This window comes from Neofelis nebulosa, chromosome 4 (genome assembly GCF_028018385.1).
Source record: "Neofelis nebulosa isolate mNeoNeb1 chromosome 4, mNeoNeb1.pri, whole genome shotgun sequence".
NCBI classification, from domain to species: Eukaryota; Metazoa; Chordata; class Mammalia; order Carnivora; family Felidae; genus Neofelis; species Neofelis nebulosa.
The window spans coordinates 157,884,612-157,899,113 of NC_080785.1; the positions used below are offsets into that span (position 1 = coordinate 157,884,612).

Below are 14,502 nucleotides of genomic sequence, written 5' to 3' on the forward strand. Positions count from 1 at the left end.
ATTTATAAGTCCAAGGGCAGACCACTCTTTCAGGAAGTCTTCTGGGAAAGGGGCGGTCAGTAGCTTGAGGTAGAACTGGGCTGAGGGAACATTTACGGGGATGGGATACATTTTTGCATGGGAGACGGTGGAAGGAGAGGACAAGGGAGAGCACAGAACTATAAACAGCCGGCACTGGAGGAGAGCTCACCCCAGGTCAGTCTCTGGTGGTGGGAATGCTTATCCTTATTTTCCAGATGAAGAAACTGAGGCACAGAGAGGCTGCTCACCTTCCCCAGGGTTGCACAGCACACTAGTGGTGGGGTAGGACTTGAGTCCGCATCTGTCTGGTGGCACTGTTGACCTCTGTGTGGGTCTGCTTCCCCTGGTGCTGGGAGTGCGGGGCCAAGAGGTGTGGGTGGAGACCTTTGGGACTCAGTGTAGGTCCTGCCTCCTGCCTAGGGTGGCATGTCTGGGCGGGAAGGTTGCCTAGGGTGACCTCGGTTTCTCTTTTACTTCCATTTCTGGTAGATGGGGCAAGAGCAGTGGGCTCCCGGCAGTGCTGAAGCGTTTACGCCTCGAGTCTCCAGGTAGTTCTGGCCCTGAACTCCCCCTGGCTGTCTTGGTCGCCTTGATGCTTCACTGTGTGTCCAAACTTTCAGGCATGGTTCTCTTGCTCTTTGGTTCTCCTTGTGGTTGGGGACTGCAGCCCTTACCCCCCGCTTCCCGTCCCCACCGCAGGCCTTGAGTTCCCAGCGGGCTGGGTGGAGGTGCCGTACCCCGTGCCGAATGGCAGGTACACGCCTTCAGCTTGTCTTTCTTTCGTCATGGCGGTCATTAGGGTCCCCAGGGAGAATCACGTAGCTTCAGACCCCTCTTTTCCTTGAATGTGTCTCTTTCCCTTTTCTGTCTTACTCACAAAAGCAGTGAAGCAGGGTGCACTGATGTAGAACGCTGGCAAACTCAGAGCCACAGGGGGCAACCACATCTCCTAGCCTGTGGCTTCCGTCCTGCCACATTCGGGTCCGTGTGCGTATATGATCGCTGTGCGCTTATAGCCGGGCCGTGACCGTGTGTGCTGGCTTGGACCCTCCCTTTGCAAATACCTGACGGTCATGGCCCACGCATAAGGGTTCTGCCCTTGCTGTTTTTACTGCTTTGTGGTGTATTCTCCTCACCTGTTTTCAACTTTGCTGTCACCTGCAGTGCTTGCCCTCAAGCAGGGTGAACTGATACGTCCGTCTTGCCTTTCCCCACCTCCTGCATAGTTAATCACTTCCCCAGGGTAGACCTCCCAAGGGGAGACCTTGCAGTAGTGGAAGGGTGTGTGTGTGTGTGTGTGTGTGTGTGTGTGTGTGTGTGTGTGTGTGAAAGAAGTGCTAGTTTTTACTTTTTGACAAAAGTATGACAGTGCTGGTGATAAAGCTACTCTTTGTTCATCATACTTAACACGTGAAGCAGCTTGTACCATTAGGATCCTTGCCAAAGCAGAAACATATCAAATGTCCGTCTTTCTGTAAAATTTTACACACGCTCGAAGTAGAGGGAAGAGTTTGATGAACTCCCATTTCTCACCACCCGTTTACAACAAATGTCATTTTTTCAAATCTCTCTGCACTTGTCTACCGTCCCTTGACCTCCTCTGCCATATACATTTTTATTTCTGAGGTTTTTATTTTAAATCTCAGAAATCACGTTTCAATATGCATCTCTAACAGTAAGGCCATTTGTCTTTACATGACCATGGTGCCCTATCAACACCATTTTATCTATTTATTTGTTTATTTGTTTATTCATTCATTCATTCATTCATTCATTTTTAAAGCTTATTTTGAGGGAGAGGGAGAGAGTGCATGCATGGATGAGTGGGGGAGGGGCAGAGAGAGAGAGGGAGAGAGAATCTCAAGCACACGGAGCCCGATGTGATCATGACCATGAGATCACGACCTGAGCCAAAATCAAGAGTTGGACGCTTAATTGACCGAGCCACCCAGGAGCCCCAACACCTTACACATTTAATTTTTCCTTAGTATTACCCGACTGATATGCAGTCCCTATTCAAATTTCCCTGATTGTCTAAAAAGGTGACCTTGTTATTTGGTTGTGAGGCCTCCTGTCTCTCTCACTGTCTTTTAAAAATTTATTTTGGGATAATTGTAGATTTACATGCAGTTTGGAAAAATAATGCAGGGTGGCCCTGTGTATCCTTCACTCAGTTTCCTGCAGTGGTAACATTTTGCAAATCTGTAGTACACTATCACAACCAAGACTTTGACATTGTTGGGGTCAGATGGAGATGGGCTCCATCCCGCACAAGGATCCCTCCTCTTGGTCCTTTTTAGCCACTCCCCTTACTTCCTTAACCCCTGGTAACCACTGGTCTGCTCATTTCCATAATTTCAGCATCTTAATAATGTTGTATAATGGAATCATGTAGCATGTAACCTTTGGAGATTGGCCTTTTTTACTTAGTATAATCCTCTGGAGAGACTTTTCCAGGTTGTTGTGTGTATCAGTAGTTCATTTGTTGGCATTTTTCATTGGCAGGTAGTATTCCATGGGGGGGAGGTCACAGTTCGTTTAACTCATTGAAGGATGTCTAGTGTATTTCCAGTTTGGAGCGATGATGAATAAAGCTGCACTGAACATTTGAGTACAGGGTGTTATGTGAGCCTAAGTCTTCATTTCTCTGGATGAATGCCCAGGACAGTTGCTGGGTCTCGTGACAGTTGCAGGTTTAATTCTTTCTAAGAAACTGCTAAACTCCAAATGTCCATTGACAGATGAATGGTAAAGAAGATGTGGTGTGTGTGTGTGTGTGTGTGTGTGTGTGTGTGTGTGTGTGTGTGTTAATACACACTCCATACATACAATGGAGTATTAACTCGGCAACCAGAAAGAATGAGGTCTTGCCATTTGCAACAACATGGATGGAACTAGGGGGTATTTGCTAAGCAAAATTAGAGAAAGACAAATATCATATGACTTCACTCATGAGGAATTTAAGATACAAAACAGATGAACAGAAGGGAAGGGAAGCAAAAATAATATAAAAACAGGGAGGGGGACAAAACATAAGAGACTCTTAAATATAGAGAACAAATGGAGGGTCGCTGGAGGGGTTGTGGGTGGGGGGTTGGGCTACATGGGCAAGGGGCATTAGGGAGGACACTTGTTGGGATGAGCACTCACTCGGTGTCACACAGGGGATGAATCACTGGATTCTACTCCTGAAATCATTACTGCACCATATGTCAAGTAAAGTAAAAAATATATTAATTAATTAAAAACAAAGAAACTGCTAAACTGTTTTCCAGAGTAGCTGTACCTTTTTACCATCCTACCGGCAACATGGAAGTGGTCCAGTTTCTCTGCGTGCTCACTGGGGTCACTGTTCTTTTGGCCATTCTGATAGGTGTGTGGTGGCATCTGCAAGTTGTTCTGATTTGCATTTTCTCTAATGACCAACATATGCTGACCATCTTTTTGTGGCCTCCTTGACATCTGTGCATTCTCTTGGTGAAATGTCTCGTGCCTGTGTTCTCATTTGATTGTTTGCTTTTTTGCTGCTGAATTTTGAGAGCTCTTTATATATGCTGGGTACTAATCCTTTGTCAGATCTGTGATTTGCAAATATTTCTGTGGCTTGGCTTATCCTCCTCTTCCCGGGTCTTTCACAGAGCAACCATTTTTAATTTTGATCAGGTCCAACTTTATCAATTTTTCCTTTATGAGTCAGGCTGTTGATATCAAGTCTAAGAACTCTTTGCACAGCCCTTGATCCTGAATATTTTCTCCTATGTTTTTGCCCAAAAGTGTTATAGTTTTCTGTTTAAGCCTGTGATCCATTTGGAGTTAATTTTTGTAGAAATCTAGTGTGAGATTCTGTTGAGGCTCCTTTTCTTTTCCTTTCTTTTTCTTTCCTTCTCTTTTCATTTTTTAAGTTTATTTTGAGAGAGGCAGAGACAGTGCGAGTAGGGGAGGGGCAGAGAGAGAGGGAGAGAGAGAGAGAATCCCAAGCAGGCTCTGTGGTGCCAGCACAGAGCCCGACACAGGGCTCGAACTCACAAAACCGTGAGATCATGACCTGAGGTGAAACCAAGAGTTGGACACTTAACCAACTGAGCCACCCAGGTGCCCCAAGGCTCTTTTTCTTCCATTGGATGTCCACTGGATGTCTGGTGGACATATGCACCATATGTGGAACAGGCCTCTTTCCTTTTCCTAAATGGCTCTGCACCTTTGTCAGGACTTGGTTGGGCACACCTGTGCCTCTTTCTTGGTTGGGCATACCTGTGTCTCTTTCTGGGCTCTGTGCTCTGTTCCCTGGCCCTGTGTGTCTACCCCTCCATCGCTGCCATGCCGCCTCCATTACTGCAGCCTCATAGTGAGTCTTGAAATCAGGTAGACTGGTTCCTCCCGCTTTCTTTTTCTTTTTCAGAATTGTTTAGCTATTTTGGTTCCCTTGCCTGTCTCCATACATTTTAGAATAATCTTCTTTTTATCTACCAGAAAATCTTGCTGGGGTTTGGTAGGAATCACGTTAAAACCTGCCTATCAGGGGTGTGTGGGGTGGCACTACCCTCCAGAAAAGCCACTTGGCCACCTTCCCACCGGCAGGGCCCAAGATGCTTGTTCCCTCTTTGCTAGCTCTGCCCAGCAACCTCTCTCTGACCCCGCCAAGCTGATAGCAGGCGCTGGCGCGTCACTCTCTTGTAATACCGAAATTGAACATTTCCCCCAACTTTGCCACATCTTTTCTTTCTGAGTCACCTTTGTCTTTGACTTTGCTCATTTTTAAATGAAGATGCCTTTTTCCTTGTGACTTATAAAAAGCTCTTTCTCACCTCAGTGTTCTCCTTCTGTCAGCAATGCTTACCTTAGCTGGGGTTTAGACTCCCCCCCCCCCCCCCCGCCCCGATGGTGCCGTTGGAGAGAACTGGTCGTTGCTGGGCAGTTAGGGATGCCCCAGTGTTTTCTGATGTTTTTTGAATGCTGCTGAGCTAAATCCCACTTTCCTCAGCTGCAGAATATGACTGTGCACATAGCCAAGATGATGGCTTTGTAAGCAGGGAGGGCAGCTAATGCCAAGTGGAAGACAGAAATGCAAGGATTATTAAGTGAGTACTGGGCTGCATTTTTGCATCGGCTTCTGGTTTTCCAAGTAGAAACTCAGAACGGGATGTCTCTTAGTGTTACATGCCTAATTCCTGCAAAACTTGGCAACTGGGTTGAGAAACACAACCATTTGCATTTCCCTGATGGTGAGTGACATTGAGCATCTTTTCATGTGCTTTGGCCATCTGGATGTCTTTAGGGAAACGTCTGTTCATGTTTTGCGCCCATTTTTAATTAGATTATTTGGGTTTTTTGTTTGTTTTTTTGTTTTTGGTGTTGAGTTGTATCAGTTCTTTTTATATTTTGGATACTAACCCTTTATTGGATATGCCATTTGCAAATATTTCCTCCCATTAGTAGGTTGTCTTTAGTTTTGTAGTTTGTTTCCTTTGCCATGCAGAGGACTTTTATTTCGACCTTGTCCCAAAGGTTTATTTTTGCTTTTGTTTCCCTTGCCTCAAGAGGCCTATCTAGAAGGATGTTGCTACGACTAGTGTTGGAGAGATTACTGCCTGTGTTCTCTCCCAGGATCTTTATGGTTTCATGTCTCACATTTAGGTCCTTAATCCATTTAGAGTTTATTTTTTGTGTATGGTGTAAGAAAGTGGTCTAATTTCATTCTTTTGCATGTTGCCGTTCAGTTTCCCCAGCACCTTCTGTGAAGATACTGTCTTTTTCCCATTGCATATTCTTTCCTGCTTTGTCAGAGATTAATTTCTGGGCTTTCTATTCTGTTTCCATTGATCTATCTAAGCAGTACCATACTGTTTTGATTAGTATAGTTCTGTAATATAACTTGAAGTCTAGAGTTATGACACCTCCATTCTTTTTTCAAGATTGCTTTGGCTATTCAGGGTCTTTTGTGGTTCCATAGAAATTTTAGGATTTTTTATTCTAGTTCTGTGAAAAGTGCTGTTGGTATTTTGATAGGGATTGCATTTAAATCTATAGATTGCTTTGGGTGGTATAGACGTTTTAACAATATTTGTTCTTCCAAAATAACTCATCATCAGGGAAATACAGATCAAAACCATAACAAGCTATCACCTCCCATCTGTCAGAATGGCTAAAATCAAAAACCCAAGAGACAATAAATGTTGGCAAAGATGTAGAGAAAGGGGGACCCTTGTGCACTATTGATGGGAATGCAAACTGATGCAGCCACTGTGGAAAACAGTATGGAAATTCCTCAAAAAATTTAAAATAGAACTATCCTACTGGGTGTCTATCCAAAGAGTACAAAAACACTAATTTGAAGGGATATATGCACCCTTATGTTTATTGAAGCATTATTTACAATAGCCAAACTATGGAAGGAGCGGCCCAAGTGTCCATTGATAGATGGATGGATAAAGAAGATGTGGCATATATTATTCAGCCATAAGAAAGAATGAAATCTTGCCATTTGCAATGATGTGGATGAAGCTAGAGTATATTTTGCTAAGTGAAATAAGTCAGCTAGAGAAAGACAAATACCATATGATCTCACTCATATGTGAAATTTAAGAAACAAAACAAATGAACAATGGAAAAAAAGAGACAAATCAAAAGAGATTTTAATTTTTTTAAAAATTATTTATTTTTTGGGGCGCCTGGGTGGCTCAGTCGGTTGAGTGGCCGACTTCAGCTCAGGTCATGATCTCGCGGTCCGTGAGTTCGAGCCCCGCGTCGGGCTCTGTGCTGACAGCTCAGAGCCTGGAGCCTGTTTCAGATTCTGTGTCTCCCTCTGTCTGACCCTGCCCCGTTCATGCTCTGTCTCTCTCTCTCTCAAAAATAAATAAACGTTAAAAAAATTTTTTTTTAATTATTTATTTTTAAACTTTTATTTATTTATTTTCAGAGAAAGAGAGTGTTCACACAAGTGAGGAGGGGCAGAGAGGGAGAGAGAGAATCTCAAGCAGGTTCCACACCGTCAGGGCAGAGCCCAGCATGGGGCTCGAACTCATGAACTGTGAGATTATGACCTGAACCAAAGTCAAGAGTTGGAGGCTTAACCGACTGAGCCACCCAGACGCCCAACCTTTTTTTTTTTTTTTTTTTTTTTTTTTTTTTTTTTTTTTTTTAAGAGAGAGAGTGCGAGCAGAGGAGAGAGGCAGAGGGAGAGAATCTTAAGCAGGCTCCATGCCCGGTGCGGAATTCAACATGGGGTTCCATCTCATGACCGTGACATCATGAGCTGAGCCGAAATCAAGAGTCAGACACTTAACAGACTGAGCCACCCAGGTGCCCCCCAAAAGACTCTTAACTATAGAGAATAAACAGTTGGTTACCAGAGGGGAGGTAGGTTGGGGGATGGGGGAAACAGGCGGTGGGGAGTAAAGAACACAGTTATCGTGGGGCGCTTGGGTGGCTCAGTCAGTTAAGCATCCCACTTCAGCTCAGGTCATGATCTTGCAGCTCATGAGCTCAAGCCCTGCGTTGGGCTCTGTGCTGACAACTCAGAGCCTAGAGCCTGCTTCCGATTCTGTGTCTCCTTCTCTCTCTGCCCCTCCTCTGCTCATGTTCTGTCTCGCTCAAAAAGAAATAAACATTAAAAAAAATTTAAAGAGTACAGTTATCTTGATGAGCACTGAGTAGTATATAGAACTGTTGAATCACTATATTGTACACCTGAAACTAACAAAACACGTGTGCTGACTACACTGGAACTTAAAAAAAGAAGATATATGACAGTAAAAAAAGAAAGAAAGAAAGAAGGAAAGAAAGAAGAGAGAAAGAAAAAAGAAAGGAAGAAAGAAAGAGAAAGAAAGACAGATAGATAGATACAGCCATTATGGGGTCTTGGCTTTCTTGGGGAAATCAATGACAGGCTGTGCTGGTTTTCAAGTCAGTTTATGTACTCGAGTTGAGTCTTGCAGTCTGACCTCTTCAGTGGAATAAAATGCACAGTCATATAATCATGAGTCTGCATTTTCCCAGGCTACCATGCTTGGGAGGCTGTGCTGTGCCCGAGTGCCCAGCTGCCTGGGCTATTTTTGCAGCGTGCAGAGTAGGTTAGGGCCACGTGACCTGGGTGTTCCTCCGGCTCTGTCACTCATTGGCTCTGTGACCCTGGGCAAGGTAACCTCAGTCTTAGCACCTGTACATTGGGTACCTGTGCTGTAGTGTGGTTGGAGGATTAAATGAGGTACTGGATGGAAAACAGTGAGTGCTTCATAAATGTGATCCCCTATTTGTTAGTGCAAGAAATTAAACCTTTTTTAAAAAGTTCCAAAACAGAGGCACCTGAGTGGTCAGTTGGCTAAGCATCTGACTCTTGATTTCGGCTCAGGTCATGGTCTCACGGTTTGTGAGTTCAAGCCCTGTGTCAGGCTCTATGCTGACAGTGCAGAGCCTGCTTGGGATTCTCTCTGTCTCTCTCTCTCTCTCTCTCTCTCTCTCTCTGTCTCTCTCTCTCCCTCTCTCTCTCTCTCTCCCCCCCTCCCCCCCCCTCTCCCTCCCTCCCTCTCTCTTTCCGTCCTTCCTCTGCTTGTGTGCTCTCTCTCTCTCTCAAAAATAAATTAAAAAAAAAGAAAACTTAAAAGTCCTAAAACAAAAACTAGTTTCCTTTAAAGAATGCCATTTTGAAATGAGCAAGGCTGGCGATTGTTTGCTTTGTTTTGCATGAGAGCACATCCTTTCCTGGAAGAGTGGGAATTCTCCTGGTTCCAGGCATAAGGATTTAGGAAGGGTCCTGCCTGTGGACAAAAGTGGGGATCCGAACTGGGTGAATTCAATCCTGGGAGGTTTAGGAGTGGCTGGAACCCCGATCTTCAGAAGATTTCCCCTCCAAAGTGGTTCTGCTGTGTCCTTCCTTCATCTCGAGCTCTGTTTCCCCAGCCTCAAAACTGCATGTGCTCACATGAACTGTGGTGTTTTAAAGCCCACCCCACAGAAGGGTGTGAACTCCTTGCTACGCTCCCCTCCCTGCCATCCCCGCTTGTAAAGTGCATCTAGGCTGGAGGAGAGAGCAAAGAGGCCACAGGAACTTTTCATGTTATCTCTGTGTATTTTAAGATACCACAAGCAACTGAAAGGTCAAAATCAAACTTTTGACTGAACCTCATCAATGATTCAGTCACTGTAAGTTGAAGCTGGCCCCTTAGCAGAGTGAGTTGGTGAAGGAGATTGCCGTCCCAGGCCGGCTCTGTCCTACTTCCATTTTCTAAGACCTCGCCCAGCTCTCCGCAGCCTCTTACACTGAAAGCCCCGTCCCCCCTTTCTGTGTGTGCCCCAGGCTTTGTCTGGGGTCAAACAAAAGCAAACAGTGCAGGTGTCCACTCTCAGCGCGCCCTGCCCCAGCAGCTGCAACACTCCCTCTGGGAGCCGCTGCCTGTGCCTCTGCTGGTTGTGACGCTGCGAGCAGGTTGTGACGGAGGTCTTGCCCAGGAGCTGGCCACAGAGACTGCCTGTCTTCGGGAGGTTCATGGTGTTGGCTAGCAGCAGGTGTCTTCGGTGGCGCATCGGGCAGCTTGCAGACCTGACTCCACCCGTCCCCGGGTTGAGGCAGTGTGGTGAGAGCAAGTACCAATTAGATCTGCTGGTTTCCCTTCTTTCTCCCCTTCGGCTTTTGCAGTAGCTGAAGTGTGAGTAATCAGATCAAAACCTCTAATTGCGGTCTTTGTCCCAGCTTCACTAAATCGACTTCCAAAGAGAGGAATAGTCGAGGCTTCTCCAGTGGTTTTTCTGTCACCTGTGGATCATGTGAGATTAAAACCTGGCCGTAGAATGCCTGGGGGATGAGCCCTTAGCACAGACGGTTGGAGCTTTGGGTCTGGTGCTGCAGAGGCTTTTCAGGGTCTTGTTTTTCTTGATTGTGGATCCAGTAGCACAGAAGCATTTGGGAAGTTTGAGGCAGTTGTTGACTCTGTATGCCCCCAATACCGTAACTTTTGTCCTGGAATTATAGCAGCTTGGAAACTTCTTTCTTGCCTGCCGCGAGATCTTAAAAAAAAAAAAAAAAAAAAATCCCACTGGCAACGCATTTCAGACTCTCTGATTATTGGTGGGAAGGGGATCTTTGCCATCAAGGTGGAGGTCCCTGGGGCCTGCGCATTCCCTTCCCGTGAACCACTGGCACAGGATGTGTTGTCAGGACCCGGCCACTGTCCCCTTGACAAACAGCCTGCCTGACTTTGCTTCCTCTGCCGGCCTTACCTCCTCTGAGGAGATGTGATGTGCTTTGGAAGGACGCCAGAGGTTTAAACCCAGGAGGTCACACGGGGTGTGATGGCGGGCACTACCGTCTAAGGCCCCTGGGAGCTGAGGGTGACAGACTCCCCCAGTGACAGTGTGGGGCAAGTGCACCAGGCAGGAGGAAGCAGCCAGCCGGGGAGCGACTGAGGCCATGTGCTTACCTCTTTTTTTTTTTTTTTTTTTTAATGTTTTTATTTATTTTTGATACAGAGAGAGACAGAGCATGAGCAGGGGAGGGGCAGAGAGAGAGGGAGACACAGAATCTGAAGCAGGCTCCAGGCTCCGAGCTGTCAGCACAGAGCCCGACGCAGGGCTCGAACCCACGAACCGTGAGATCGTGACCTGGGCTGAAGTCGAACACTTAACCGACTGAGCCACCCAGGACCCCCCCATGTGCTTACCTCTTGATCCTTCTCGCTGGTGTTGTCTCCTTTTCTTTCTCAAGCCATGGCTCCTTCTTCCCCAGCCTTCCTTTTTACATTGGTCTGCGTTTGGTTTTCCCTGTTTTTTCAGGATTTCTCCTTTTCTTTCTGTTTTGACTTTCCTCTCTCCCCCTTCAGACCTTCATGCTCTTTTCCTTCTATTTCCATCCTGTCTTGGTGGTGTTCTCTGTACTTTCACCTCTTCATACACTCAGAGGTGTTGGGATCCTCTAGAGGAGCTGACTGTAATCTCGGCATTATTTGTAATTGTTTTTAATGTTTACTTTTTGAGAGAAAGAGAGAGAACGCAAGCGGGGCAGGTGCACAGAGAGGGGGAGACACACACACACACACACACACACAGAATCTGGAACAGGCTCCAGGCTCTAAGCTGTCAGCACAGAGCTTGATGCCGAATTTGGACCCATGGACTGCAGAGATCATGACCTGAGCTGAAGTTGGACGCTTAACTGACGGAGCCATGCGGGTGCCCCTGGAGCTGACATTCTAGTGGCTGCCTAATTTCTTCCCTGGCTGACACCTCCTCTGGGGGATGGCTCGCTGGGGTCGGGAAGAGAGGCCACGGACGCGCGGTGAAAAGTGTGAGGGCTTGGCCGTCCACCAGGCCAGATCCAGACGTGGCCTCAGTGAGCCACATCGGGGAGCCACATGACTGTCGACTGGGTGGTTACCTTCTCTAAATAGTGACGTCTTGGGATCTGATGGCTGGAATGTGGACTGTCTTCTGTGCTGAGCTGAGGACTTCGTACTTCCTGCCTGCCACAGTAGGAGTGGCCACTGGCCAGCTGTCTCCCAGTGGGGGCCAGTCAGTGTGCATCTCTTGGCTGGTGGAGGACGGGATGGGTGGAGACCAGGTCTGGGGCGGGGAAACCAGTCTGAAGCTTGCGTGTCTGGTGACACGTGATGATATGCAGAAACTCCTGTTCTGATTCCGGAACCAGAGAGCAGTCTCAGAGGATCCTCTGAGCCCCTGGATACGTCGAAATCCCCTCCTTTGGTGAGTGGAAGTCAGTTCAGCTGCTGCTGCTTCCTGAGTGCCAAGTTGTTTGTTAGGAATTAGAACTTGTGAAAGAGCGGTAGCGTTTCCGCTTCCCAAACTGGGTAAGTATGAGATCTGTGTCTAAAAACAAGCTGCGGTCTGTGTGGAGAGGACGTTTAAAGTGCGTACGTTTTGATTTTCACTATTTACATTTTAGCAGTGACACTTTGTTTGAGGGGATGGCACTTTTTTTTGAAGGCGGGACGTGCCCACTCCTGACCAGTGTCTGTGGTTTCGTTCACAGATTCCCACTGGAAATCCCTTATACGAATCTTATTACAAGCAGGTAAGTTTCACGGGTGTCTTTGGGGATCGAATTAGCGAGGGCGTGTCTCAGTAGGCACAGTGCTGAATGGAAGCCCGGCATGGCCTCGAGTCCCTCTCTGTCCTCCACGTTATTGGCCAGTAGCCAGTGGGCCGTGTGCTGCCTTGTCTGCTGTTCTGGTTACTGACTGCAGCCTCGTCTCACCAGTCGCTCCCCGATTCCAGGTAGACCCGGCATACACAGGGCGCGTTGGGGCGAGTGAAGCTGCACTTTTCCTAAAGAAGTCCGGGCTCTCAGACATTATCCTCGGGAAGGTACGTGAAGACCGGTAGTGACTTCTCTCCTGAGGCCGCCCTCGGGATTCCCCCCGGCAGGCGAAGGCCAGACCCCTCTTCCAAGGGGATGTGCCTCCTGGGGAGTGGGCTGGCCACGGCGGGCCTCTCAGGCTGTAACTGGTGGGTTAGCCCACTTGTCACTCGGGCAGCGGACGGGAGGCCTGAGTGCTTTGCGGACCCTGACAGCTGGTGGATTGATTCTGGCTTTGGAGCCGAGTGGACCTGAGTGTTCCCCAGGCCCTGCCACCGGCCAGCTGTGTGCCCGTGGGGGGGGGGGGGGGGGCGCCGGTGATTCACCCGTTCCAAATTTGCCTCCCCACCCACAGCCCAGGAGTAGCCACTCTGGCCTACCCGTAAGGTCCACGTGTTGAGGCGCTGGGCGCTCCTGCCCTGTGAGTAAACAGGCAGCGATCGGCAGTCGCATTCACGAACATCTTTGTGTTTCCACAGATATGGGACTTGGCCGACCCAGAAGGTAAAGGGTTCTTGGACAAACAGGTATTTACACGTATACACAGAGCGAGTGGAGGGGCTCGGGCCAGGGCCCCCACAGGCTGGGTCACCCCTGCACTTCCTTCCTTGTTATCACTGCTGACAAGCGTTACTAGACGTAATGAGTGTGGCTTTCAGACCGTTAAAATGGGAAGGTTTCATTTTGAAATAAAGGTCTTTTGAACACTTGAGGCTGTCTTTTCATGGTTAGCATATCTTTTAAGATTTTGTGTGCTCACAAGTGATGCAAATGTTTTCAAAGATATTTTGACATATTTAAGATATTTTGAAATATCTTAAGACTCAGGGAAGTTGCAAAAATAGTTCAGGAAGTTCCCGTGTATCCTTCCTCAGCTCCCTGCTGGGAGAGCTGCTTACGTCACCAAGGCATGACACTCAGAACTGAACTAGAGGCCTTACTCAGGGCTGACCACTTTTTGGGCTTTTTTCTGATGCGCATAGTTCTGTGTAACTTTATCACCTGCATAGACTCACGTAATCACCACCATAGTCAGGATGCGGAACTGCCTGCCCCCCCAGAAGAATCTCTCTCGTGTTGCCCCACAGGAATCACACCCTGATCCGTGGCCACCACTCATTCCTTCTCCGTCATAATTTTGTCATTCTGAGAATGTTCTATAAATGGAAATTGACAGTACTTAACAAACGATTTTAAATGATCCTATTTTATTTTTTTCTTCAACGTTTTTTTTTTTATTTTTGGGACAGAGAGAGACAGAGCATGAATGGGGGAGGGGCAGAGAGAGAGGGAGACACAGAATCAGAAACAGGCTCCAGGCTCCGAGCCATCAGCCCAGAGCCTGACGCAGGGCTCGAACTCACGGACTGTGAGATCGTGACCTGGCTGAAGTCGAACGCTTAACCGACTGCGCCACCCAGGCGCCCCTAAATGATCCTATTTTAATTTAGTCCAGTCTTCCCCGAAACTGTATCCCAGGGGATGTCTTTCCTGGTGTCCTGCTGTCCATGAGCCGATCCATTGGGAAGGCACCATCAGCTTTTCCTCCCTTTCTTGAGATTCATACTGTACATCTGCACGTTAAAAGATTCTGAGGATCCTTGTGGACAAGAAACCCGTTAGCTTTGTCTAATGCAGTTTCCATAAACTTTTTTTACGTCCCCTTTTCCGTATGCTCTCCTCAGGTATTCTGTGGACATCAGTCCGAGAAAGGCTGAGCTAGTGTTTATCTCTTTGGAGAAGTTTGAAAGACCATATGGTGTTTAGAGCTTTTAAGACAGTTCATGTTCTTAGGCTATCCGATCAATTAAAATTAGGCGATTATGCTGCGTTGAGTCCCCTAAGCCAGTAACGTGGCTGGTTCTGGGGTTAGGAGGGTGAGGAGGAGTTAAGGCCCCTGACGGCCTAGTTCAGATCCTTTGACCCTGCGTGGGAGGTAAGTCCATTTCAGGCCACAGGGGGATGAGTGGGAGATGCTATGTTCAGCGAGGCCAGTGGGATCACAGTGCATCTCGAGTGTTACTTCCCAAACAACTGTGTCTATTTCAAACCATTTTTAAAAAATCAACATGTATTTGAGTCATCGTTTATTTGTAATCTTAAACCCAGGTCTGCTACTTATCTAATCTAGCATTTTCCTAAATGTTGGGAGCTCATTATTGCTTAAAATACATGTA

At 47.2% G+C, this 14,502-nt stretch overlaps 1 protein-coding gene and 1 long non-coding RNA gene across 13 annotated transcripts in view; one reads left to right on the forward strand and one right to left on the reverse strand.

The window, feature by feature from the left end:
- Nucleotides 1-14,502, forward strand: part of EPS15L1 (epidermal growth factor receptor pathway substrate 15 like 1) — a 97,109-nt gene that overhangs the window by 12,532 nt on the left and 70,075 nt on the right. For 10 of the 12 annotated variants that reach the window (XM_058727584.1, XM_058727587.1, XM_058727592.1 and 7 more), the window contains exons 2-4: nt 11,999-12,040; nt 12,244-12,333; nt 12,805-12,852. In XM_058727584.1, the coding sequence (XP_058583567.1) occupies nt 11,999-12,040; nt 12,244-12,333; nt 12,805-12,852 (180 nt within the window). Of the gene's footprint in view, nt 1-11,700; nt 11,817-11,998; nt 12,041-12,243; nt 12,334-12,804; nt 12,853-14,502 lie in introns of those variants that run through there. The other 2 variants (XM_058727590.1, XM_058727586.1) reach the window with 2 other exon arrangements.
- Nucleotides 9,063-11,670, reverse strand: LOC131510446 (uncharacterized). The gene is made up of 2 exons (XR_009261060.1): nt 10,674-11,670; nt 9,063-10,020 (listed from the first exon to the last, which is right to left on the reverse strand). It is a non-coding gene; the product is annotated as an uncharacterized LOC131510446 (long non-coding RNA).